We start from the raw sequence: 10,728 nt of genomic DNA on the forward strand, positions 1-10,728 counted from the left end.
GTATATACTTATATTGGACTTCCAAGTAGTGAGCTGGAGAAAAGAGTTACAAGTGAGCAAGATCACTTGAGCCTGTTTACTATAGGAATGAAACATGCTCTCTCTCTGATTTCTTTTTTTCTGATTTACTTCTACAGGGTGCCTTAAGTACTGGTCTGTTGATGATCCGCACCATTCTTATATGGGCAATAACAGGCTTATGATTGGCATGCATTTCCGTATGTAGTTGTCGACAAGTTGTTGTGAAGTTTTAGCAGGTTGTGCTTTCCACTGTTGTGTTTGTCATTTTTCAATAAGGGAATGTTCCCATTTACGCGAGTCCGTTTTCTTTAATTCCGATTGTATGCCCCTGTTCTAAACCTGTCAGTGAATCAATAAGAGTATGTTCTGTCTCCTTCAATAATTTTCAATTTGTGGTTTCTAGAGCGAGTCAATGATGCCACGGACAGCAAAATTGTGTCCTCGGGCCTTTGCAGTACCGAACGAAGCAGACCAGTTTTTTGGCGCAAAAGAGAATGAAGAATTTATGGAATTATGTGAACAATGATTGTTGGTCCAACCAAAATCTAAAACTTTGCATGTGCTAACAGCTAAAAAGGGGGCTTTGTGGAACAAAAGGAACAAAGCCACATGGGAGGCAAGATTAGTTCGTGCATGAGGATAAGAATTTGGAAGCAATGGAACCGTTGAGCTGGAAATCAAGGTGGTTGGTTGCGATGACAGGATCTGACCTCAGACATAAATTCTGTTCGTTTAACAAAGATAGAATCGAGTTCAGTCGCATGATTCAGAACTCATTCCCTTGTAAAAAAAGGCCTTCTGATTCATACAAGTCACACAAGAACAGCAAATAAATGAACGAGCAATTTCGAATCAATAGTTCCAAAGCTTTATTGATGCCAACACATGTAGCGATCACATAAAGATGCAACCAATACAACTGTCTTACATTAGAAATGAGACCAATTAAACCAACTTTCTTTTCCACTAAACCAATTAAACCAACTTTCTTTTCCACTAAAGAGGAACTCGCAGAGGACCAAGTCAATTAGTGGGGACACGTATCCAATGAGACACATGACCAGTGACTACCACAACGGTACAATAAAAATGCTTAGGTTGCAGGATGACAGACTTGATCTTAGTTATTATACTATCCCCTCATCATTGGATGAGAATGCTACCCACAAGAACAAAATATATATGAAAAAAAACCATAAGACACATAGGTATATAATATATACCTGTTACAAATTTCGGCTACGAGGGTGCAAGGATGCAGCCTCAGTAGCCTAAATCCTGCAGCTCTTTCCCCCTTCTAAATAGAGGATTTAATACAAAAGTCAGGTTAGTTGCAATCTTTCGATCTAGACTTCATGAAACGACTCTTAGTAGTCTTGCCTACAAGTTAGAGTTTTCTTCTCCATGAGGAACACAATCATCTGCTTCAGGAAGCTGCAGGGCCAGCCGCTGCTATAACCTTCTGAAAACTGGTCAGAAAATCGACTACCCTCTTAAAGTTCGGCTGCCCATCGGAGCAGTAGGTCGTTAATTAGACCTAGTCTCAAAACTGACCACCCTCAAAGGTCTGGCCAAACTGCCAATTTGCAGGCGCCAGATTGTAGCTGGTGACCGTCTTGCCGTCGCTGGTGGTGACCCGGAGGGAGAGGGACTGGCCATTGAGGTAGGAGTTGCTCTGCCAGTTCTGGCCCCAATTCCTGGACATGGTCTGCCATCCCGTTCTGGACCCCTTTATGGAGACGGCATGGACGTCCCCTGCACCAGCGACGTTGGTGATGAGCACCAGGTTGAAGTAGGAGTGGCCATTGATGGTGAACCTTATTCCTCCCTTCTTTACGCATGGCACCCTGCAAAGAATATCATCATCAGTTCGATACCAAAGAGAAAATAGCAACACAGACTTGCTTTTTTTGAGCCAAATTTTAGTTTAAAAGTACAACGAAAGATTGATTTAGAAGGTTACTTCTCTGATGCACTGTGAAACATAAAAACAATTGTTTTTTCTCATAGCATTTTGTAAGAAAAGCAAAAGCGGATGCCTTTTATTGCTCAAAAATGGCAATTAGGGACGGACATTTCTAGAACGGCAGTAATTTGAAGATATTAGCCGTCTTCATTTGGAATGAGCTCATCGTCCTGTAAAATCATGATAAACTATCACAAGATCGGCAACAAGCGAGAACTAATTTCTCACCTTCTGAATGCTACTGGGACAATCCCTGCCTTGTACTGTGCAATTTGCAGGAAAGCAGGTTCTGCCATGTCGAAGTGCTGGAGGGGAGGGTTGCACCAGCCACCGTTGTCATTAGCCAAGACGTAGTTCGGGGGGCAGAAGTTCGTCGCCGTGATCGTGATCGTGCCGGGAAGGCACCACCTGGGGTCATCGTTGCACTTCATCTCATAACAGGAACCACAGCTCAAACCATCATTGAAAAGAGCAGTGCTGAGTGCAGCAGTGTGTGTGCCATAGCCCTGGCTGTACAGGTTGCCATAGCCACATGCTCCCCCTGTTACGTCAAACAATGAATCATTAGCACCAGCGTAAAACAAAAGCAACATTGCCACAGATAGCCGATGAAAATTTCCAGTTTCTTCGAATTTCAGGAGGGTCAATTAAAGCCAATTTCCAATGCAAACTACTTACCCATGGTTCCAGATGCATCACCGCCTCCGTAAAAGGTGGCATGGCCACTCTGCCACCCATAGTCTCCATAGGAGCCAGTTAGACGAGAGGTAAACAAGAGAAAGAAGAGGAACAAGGAACCTGGTCTAAGTAAGGTGAAGTAATTAAGAGCAGCCATTGCAACTGCTTCTTGAGCAATGAACAGATGTCAGTTGACCTTCACAAGGAGAGGAAAGGAGAAGAGCGGTGAGTCTGCATGTGTTAGACGAGGAAGAGGGGCTCTCTATTTATACTTGCAGGAAAATAAAGGTCAGCTGATGGGATGATGATGATTTTGGGTTGGTCTTGGTGTATAAAAGAGACAAGTGGGACGCAAATTGTTTCAGGCCGGGCGGGTGTCCCGATTTTAGAGTCATAGTTTACAGTAAGCAAGCAACTGAAGTGCACATGGAAATGTTGGGTAGAGAGAATACACAAAGCTACCCTCATGGGACCTACTGCACATGCTTACCTTTTAGGTACAAGAAACTCTTGGCCTATAGTGGCCCATATCCATATGAAAATATTGGCAAACATCAAGGAAAATGCTCTTAAATGGGGCCATTGATCAACGAGCATGTTCCTTTTCCCAATAACCATTCTCTTTGTATATCTATATGCTATTGTCAAAAACAACTCTTTTATTTTCTTGCTTTCCATATTCATTCGCCTCTTTTGGGCACCAGGAAACATCTGTCTTTCCATATTCCATCCACTACCATCCAATGAACTTCATGTCTAATTTAAGTTGATCGAAGAGCAGAAGAAAAAGGTCTGGCACATGCAGACACACGGATTTTTATCCAAAACTATCACTCCCGCAAGGATAACTTAGTTATTCATGAAAATATTTTCACAAGAACTGGTGCTCATGGCGATCGAGGGCCCCTGACAGCCAGGGCCCAAGGCCAGTCCTACACTACAACCACCCCTTGGAGTCCACGTTTAAATTATCTGAACTAAGAAGTGTCCTCCTGTAGTTTTAACTGCTGGTATATCTAAACAACGGTTCTTCATGATTAACGAAAAGGAAAGCTTGGCTTCTGGAAATTTGAAATATGGAGAACGGATTTGGAATTAGACTAAATAATGAGAGACTGCTGCTGAAGAACTCTTTTTCAAAATGCATTGCAACTGTCTGCAACTATGATGTCCATTACAGGATAAGGATAGTCACTTCATATTCCTTTTCTTGTTCATGGCCACATGACATGTTTGAAGACCATATGCAGAAACCTGGAATGGAACACTATATCCAAAACTTAACCTCATCTTCAAGTGGCAGCTAATTTACATGTTAGGTCTAGCACCCATGAATCATTAAGAGCAACTTGGTGCAACTGTGACCCCGAAGGCTAAAGTCCTAAGCAGTTTCCATCTCTTGGCATAGTCTGGTAGGAATCTGCTTAATCAAGCAATTATTTTGCTGCTTTAGTAAGGTGGAACCTACCATCCTGCTAGTTGAGGAGCTGGACACCATTCACTTTGGCTATACAAACTGTGGGAGTGTAAACAAAACACTTGGAAAATCTTGATCTTGTCATGTGATGATTGCACTTAAGATTCCTTCTGCTTGTACTTGCAATTCTCTTGCTTTTTCTACTGAAAACAACGTACTGTCTTTAATTTCTTGTTAAATGATGCATTTATATTTTAACAACAAACATTAATTCGAGGTCAGCTGTGCCTGTGATTGAGGATGAGAGTGCCGTCCCCAGTTCATATATCGGTGGGGATGCAGTTGAAACAGGGGATATAGGAATCAAGTTTTCCATTTTTCTCCTGAAAACAATCTAGGATATGGGGATCCACTTTCATTCATATTTCCGCTCTTACATTTATTTTCATTTGACTTCTTAAATGCAAAATGTAAAGGAAAATAGGAAAATAGCAGTTCTAGGATGATATATTTTCTACCGAGGTGACTAATTAATGTCCACTCATAAGAGCTTGTGGCTTGTATCAGAAAATTGTGAAACGCAGCATATTGAGACTAGAGGTAAATGATTGACCAGGATTTGCTCAAAAAGGAAGAGAAAGAAAGAAAAGCCAACGAATTAAGATGAAGAAGAAGCAGAATTACAAAGAAGGCAGGCGATTGATGAATTTCTTGCCTTTCTGGCTCTGAATATGATTCGAACCAGGGGTCTGCCTGTTGAAATTTTGAAAGAGGAGAATTAGAATAAGAAAGTATTCCTTTCAAACTTTTAGATGATTGAAGGAAGCGAAACTATTGACGAATTTAGGAAGCAATAGGTGTAGTACATTCACAAATCAAATACAAGCAAGCGAATAAAAATTTTAAGACGACATGGGAATCAGATTCATGTCTGGAAATCAGAGTTCTTATAGCTTCCTGCTATGTGATTCCCGTAGCAATAATGCAGTGTCAGCATAAAATATAAAGACTGTCGGACTGGGAAATCTTGTTTTCTTGCAGGTAGACAGTCTAATATTTAAGGCAATAAACGGGACTCTTTCATGACATTTTACAGTGACACTTGAAGCAAAAATCAACGGGTTATCTCATTACACTGCACAGAGGTGAACAAATAACAGTCTGAAGAAAGCTTACAGAAAATCATAAGCTAGGCCAACGTTTTCCTTGAAATTCAAGATTTATTAGAGAGATTCTCCCGTTTGGCTTTTGGGATTCTGAACTCGACTGAGTTATATCTCCAATGTATTTAAATAATTCAAATCAAACCACCTATATCCATATAGATGACTCGTGGTTTCATGAGCATCACTTGTCTGCACAATCTGAAATTTGAGCATCGAGGATAGGAATATTAACTACGGAATTTTAGGGCCTTCGACAAGCAACTCTCTCGAGTCGGGTGAGGTTTTGCATGCAATAAAACAGAAAGAGAAAAGAATTATATCCCTGTTTGCCAATACCCCAAATCTTCTGCTACCAGTATGTTTGTTTCCCCTGTTATCACATAGGATGCAGGTGAGTCAGGTTCCAGCATGACCGTTTAGTCATTTTAAACTATTCAGGATCCAATATGGATCTGACACTACTGTATTAAACCATCTGAAACCCAGCTCGCTTGCACCCTTTACTACTACTACAAGCCAGGCATGGCTAGATCAACCTGTTTTTACTCTGATATGTGATTACTTAGCCTGCTTTTCCTTCAATTTTGGTGCATCTAATACAGCATTTCATAGGCTATTTGCTGATGTATGTTTCGACTTTGGGGTTTTTTCTTCTTCTCCCAAGTGTTGTCCGAACGGAATCGTAAAGTAAACAGTTACAGAAAAGATTAGGTTGCATGAGCACCTAAAAGTAATGTCAAAACGTCCATGTCCTTTTGCCATTATTGTTCGTCTTTTTGACGAAATGATGAAGCCGAACCTTCCAAGGGACGCATGCTCAGCACTGCCTTTCACGAGGAATAGCATCTTTCATGGCTCACATAATAATATTACAGAAGCAAACAAGGATACATGCACGACTAGTGCTTCTAAATAAAACAGGGATCAGTTTAACAACTCTAATTATATAATTTCCCAAATGCTATTTGCCTGCTTGCACTTTAAGTGCAAATAATGCTACCCCATAAAAAGAATCATAAAAGACATATACACATATATTACCTATTCTAAGTTTTATAAGCATAGCCTCGCGGGCGCTAAGAGCCACCTCTGCGTTAATGGCCATGGCGTTACAGTCATTCCAAAAGAAAAGTGAATTTTCAGCCCTCTTTTTCAATTTCTAGAACTGACCACCCTCATAGGTCTGGCCAAATTGCCAATTAGCAGGCGCCACATTGTAGCTGGTGACCGTCTTGCCGTCACTGGTGGTGACCCGGAAGGAGAGGGTTTGGCCGTTGAGGTAGGAGTTGCTCTGCCAGTTCTGGCCCCAATTCCTGGACATGGACTGCCACCCTGTTCTCGACCCCTTTATGGACACCGCATGGACGTCCCCTGCACCGCCGACGTTGGTGATGAGCACCAGGTTGAAGTAGGAGTGGCCATTGATGGTGAACCTTATTCCTCCTTTCTTCATGCATGGAACCCTGTTGATCAGAACAACACTACTAAGAAAACTTGTCCTTCTTTCAGACAAATCTGGTCATGTAAGCGACGAGGAGTGCCTTCTTACCTTCTGAATGCTACCGGCACAATTCCGGCTCTGTACTCGGCGATCTGCAGGAAAGCAGGCTCCGCCAAGTCGAAGTGCTGCAGGGGAGGGTTGCACCACCCCCCATTGTTATTAGCCAAGGCGAAGTTGGGTGGGCAGAAGTTGGTGGCAGTGACCGTGATGCTGCCCGGCCGGCACCACCTGGGATCGGCGTTGCACCTCATCTCATAGCATGACCCACAGCTAAGGCCATCATTAAAGAGAGCAGTGCTGAGAGCAGCAGTCAGCGTGCCGTAGCCCTGGCTGTACAGGTTGCCATATCCGCAAGCTCCCCCTGTTTCACAATTCCACATCTAAAATAAGAATCATCACCACCAACGTAAGATAAACCACCGCAATGGCAATTTTTAACTTGTTCCCGGTTGCAGAATTTTCAAGGACAACCGATTTCTACCGAGATGCAGACTTACCCATGGTGCCAGTTGCATCACCACCGCCATAGAAAGTGGCATGCCCACCCTGCCATCCATAATCGCCGTAACAGCCGGCAGGAGAAAAAGCAAGGAAGGCAATCAAGAGGAAGAAAGAAGCTGGTCTAATCCCAGAGAACATAAGGGCAGCCATTACAACCCTTTCTGGAGGAAAATGCAGTGCAGGAGGTGAAGAAGAGGAGGGGAGATAGGAGTTGGATGAGTTTGCTGGTGATCGACAAAAGGGAAAGGCCCTCATATTTATACTGCTGAAAGGAAGCGAAGATGGACTTGGATTAATCTTTGTGCGTAAAAGAGACAAGGAATAGGAATTCTCCAAGATTTTGCCGGCCAAGTGGTGAGCGGTGTAACCACACAGACGAAGTGCACATGCAAGTGTTTGGAGAAGACGAGCAGCAGCAAACCTCAAGGGTCCCTCCGCACATGCAGTCCCCTTTCAGCCTGTGGAGAAAGAAATCAATGGCCATAATAACAGCCCTCGCCCACATGGATATCTTGACAGAAGATAATGAATGGCACTTGGAATCGACCATAAAATAAAACTGTTCGTCCAATCGCACTGACGTCGAGCGTTGCATGCACATTTGCGCCTTTTCTGAATCTCCACATGCTGTGCTTCGCGGTCAAGACGAAAGCCCTCTCTAAAATTCCTGATTATCCACCCTTTATTCCTAACCCACTATGTCAATGGATCAAATTATACTCGTCGTTTGCCATATATTCCAATGGACAAAAGTCTATACAGCAGTATTATTAGACTCCGATTTTTAAATTCGCAATCTGAATCTGACTTCTTAGTTCATGCATGAATTCGAGTGCAACTTTTAAATGCACAACCAAATTCAAGCTGCAATATTATAATAATTTGAAAACAGATTCTCAAAACATATAGATATTGGTACATGATGTTTATTTAAAACCAAATCTGATATCAATCGGATGTCTTTGCCAAATCCAATCCAAATTTCTTAATTGGGTCTCAATTTTCTTCTTTTTTTTTTTCTATAAATAACTTTTTGATATGGATTTCCTACACAGCCGATCCGAATATTGGATCCACTGACATCCTTAGTGCAAAAGTTACACAGAAGTTGAGATAAATATCTACTTGTGTGAAAATTGAATGGGAAAAATAGTTGGCTGAGTGAATACGTCTGTTGTGGTACCACAGGGCAGATTCTATGTATGTTATCTGCATTGCGGCGGCAGTATATATTCACATCAGCTTTTGAAATCTATTTTTCCAAGGATCATCCGGGGCTTTGTTTTGGAAGAGAAATCTATAGCCATTCATCTCTGCAATCGGTCAGAACCATTTGAGCATGTGAATGACAGGAGCGAGACGACGGATTTTTAGTAGATAAGATATTGGGGATGAGGATAGCAGATAAGGGGATCCAGTTCGGCAGCGGACTGGGCCCTGAAGGGTTTGCTTTCCCAACCCACCAACGAATGAGCAGTGCAAGACATATGAACCCAGGTCAACATCCTGTCTGATCAGACTCCTTGAGCCATGATCAAAAGTGGTCCGGGTCTGGGTCCGGGTGGGGCCGCCGGCTTGATGGGCACTCCCTATTAATCTAGTCCAGAAGTGGGCGCGGCTGGTACACTGTGAGTACAGAACCATTGAATGTAAATGAGCTAGCGAACACAAGTTAATAAGACAACGAAACATCAAAACCTCATCATAAGGAGAATTTGTCATGGGGTCAAGATCAAGATCAATTTAAGCAGATGCCACTAATGTTGCTTTCTATTATAGATAACCAAACTTACTCACATAAGCTACTTAACTATGTCCCTGGTTAGTTCTAGCACGATAGAGCTTCCTCTGAGGGATGCTTAATGTTCGGTCATACAAAAAATATGTGAAATTAAACCAAGTTCTATTAGTGTGAATCTAATCATGGGGCAGTTAGTTGGATTCGGTATTAAAATTTGGTTTAAAGTAACTGAGACACTCATTTGGCTGGTTTCCCTAAAGCGCTATTTTAAAATCTTAGCATCCAAATTGATGAATGAGTAACATGTAAGATGTACTTGAATTTAGAAAATCAATGGAGCTGGAGCTGGAAAACAGTAGAGCATTAAATGACTCTTTCAGAGCCCTCTCCTTGGGTGCTGGTGTTGGCGTCGGAGATGGGAATGGAGATAGTGAACTACCATTCCCCACTGTCTGGACATGCTTTCTCTTGTATTTTCATGCTCTCAACACCATAAATGCTTTGCACAAGCTTGTCTTGCGTCTGTAACCAGTGATGGGATACACAATGGTAGATACTCGATTGCCATGGCAGAACCACGTTGCTTTCGGCATTAAAGGAGGAAATGTGGAGCAAGGACCCTTGATGTAGCGATATGTCTCCCTAGTGAAAGAGAAAAGACAATGGGCAGCACAAAGAATAACATTTCCCGCTTTTGCATGTGAAAAGACTGGAAATATCATTAGTAAATTTAGGGATTCCAGATTATGAGACCCTTCTTTTTCATGTTTTCCGAATGCTGTTTCAGAAAAGTAGAAATTACCTCAACTTTCTGTTTAAGGACTCAGAAAGGAGTGGTTTTATTGAGGCTAATCAACACTACTAGATCATGAAAAACCTAATTTTCCATACTAACCATATATGTATATGTATATATTATATCCTAGTGAGAGGCAACATCAAGGTGCAGGTTCAGACCCCTCATGGCTCCCATATAGGGGCACATATTGGACAAATTGGGACACCTTTAGTTGCATCAGTTTGATACTATGGACCAGCCACTGTTTGTCATGGAGGGGTCAGCTTCAAACCCACATGATCTTTGTCCTCTAAGGAGCAGGGGCCACCATGCACCCACTTGTGTCATGGGGACCCAGTGGGCTCATACCCAACACCACCCTACCTGTTGGAAGCAGCACATGTTGTGTTTTTGGATGTGCTGAGTTTGGTCTCCCTCTAGAGGTTGATGAGCAACTCCCCATGAATCACAAATCCTCTTTCCTTCTCTCTCTCTCTCTCATTCATTCAAAGTAGAGTTTATCACATAGCTTGGAGAAGTGTTCTTCATACAATCGCTCTTCTTTAACTTTCTATCACATGCAAGGTTAAGGGTATAAGAGGATTCCTCATCCATTTACCATGCAACATTAGGAAAGCGTTGCAAACGAAGATAGAAAAGGATTAGGATTCACAACTTCACAAATTGACTAAGAGACAAGTTTCTCCATTTTACGAGAGATTTGGAAGTCTTAATGTGGAGCGAGTTAAATAATGCACACATAAGCAAACACACACACACACACACAGAATGACACAAATATTATAAAATTGAAGCCATATTTTGGATGTTCTCGGGCGATATTCTCACAATATGGGAAGGAATTTACCGACAGTCTGAGACATTTAACATGAACACATAACAACAAAATCATAAAACTATCGGCAAGATGGCTGATCATTAGATACAGACATCATCTC

The 10,728-nt window shown here is 42.1% G+C and overlaps 2 protein-coding genes across 2 annotated transcripts; both read right to left on the reverse strand.

Annotated features, from left to right (window-relative positions):
• Positions 1-866: 866 nt before the first annotated feature.
• Positions 867-2,945, reverse strand: LOC116262176 (expansin-A4-like). The gene is made up of 3 exons (XM_031641315.2): positions 2,666-2,945; positions 2,216-2,528; positions 867-1,868 (listed from the first exon to the last, which is right to left on the reverse strand). Exons 1-3 carry the CDS (start codon positions 2,820-2,822, stop codon positions 1,565-1,567), a joined length of 774 nt encoding a protein of 257 aa, XP_031497175.1. The 5' UTR covers positions 2,823-2,945; the 3' UTR covers positions 867-1,564.
• Positions 2,946-6,172: 3,227 nt separating this feature from the next.
• On the reverse strand, positions 6,173-7,512 carry LOC116263124 (expansin-A10-like). Its single transcript, XM_031642729.2, has 3 exons — positions 7,247-7,512; positions 6,798-7,110; positions 6,173-6,711 (listed from the first exon to the last, which is right to left on the reverse strand). Exons 1-3 carry the CDS (start codon positions 7,503-7,505, stop codon positions 6,408-6,410), a joined length of 876 nt encoding a protein of 291 aa, XP_031498589.2. The 5' UTR covers positions 7,506-7,512; the 3' UTR covers positions 6,173-6,407.
• Between the last annotated feature and the right edge of the window lie 3,216 nt (positions 7,513-10,728).

Source organism: Nymphaea colorata, chromosome 10, assembly GCF_008831285.2.
Source record: "Nymphaea colorata isolate Beijing-Zhang1983 chromosome 10, ASM883128v2, whole genome shotgun sequence".
In the NCBI taxonomy this organism is placed as follows: Eukaryota; Viridiplantae; Streptophyta; class Magnoliopsida; order Nymphaeales; family Nymphaeaceae; genus Nymphaea; species Nymphaea colorata.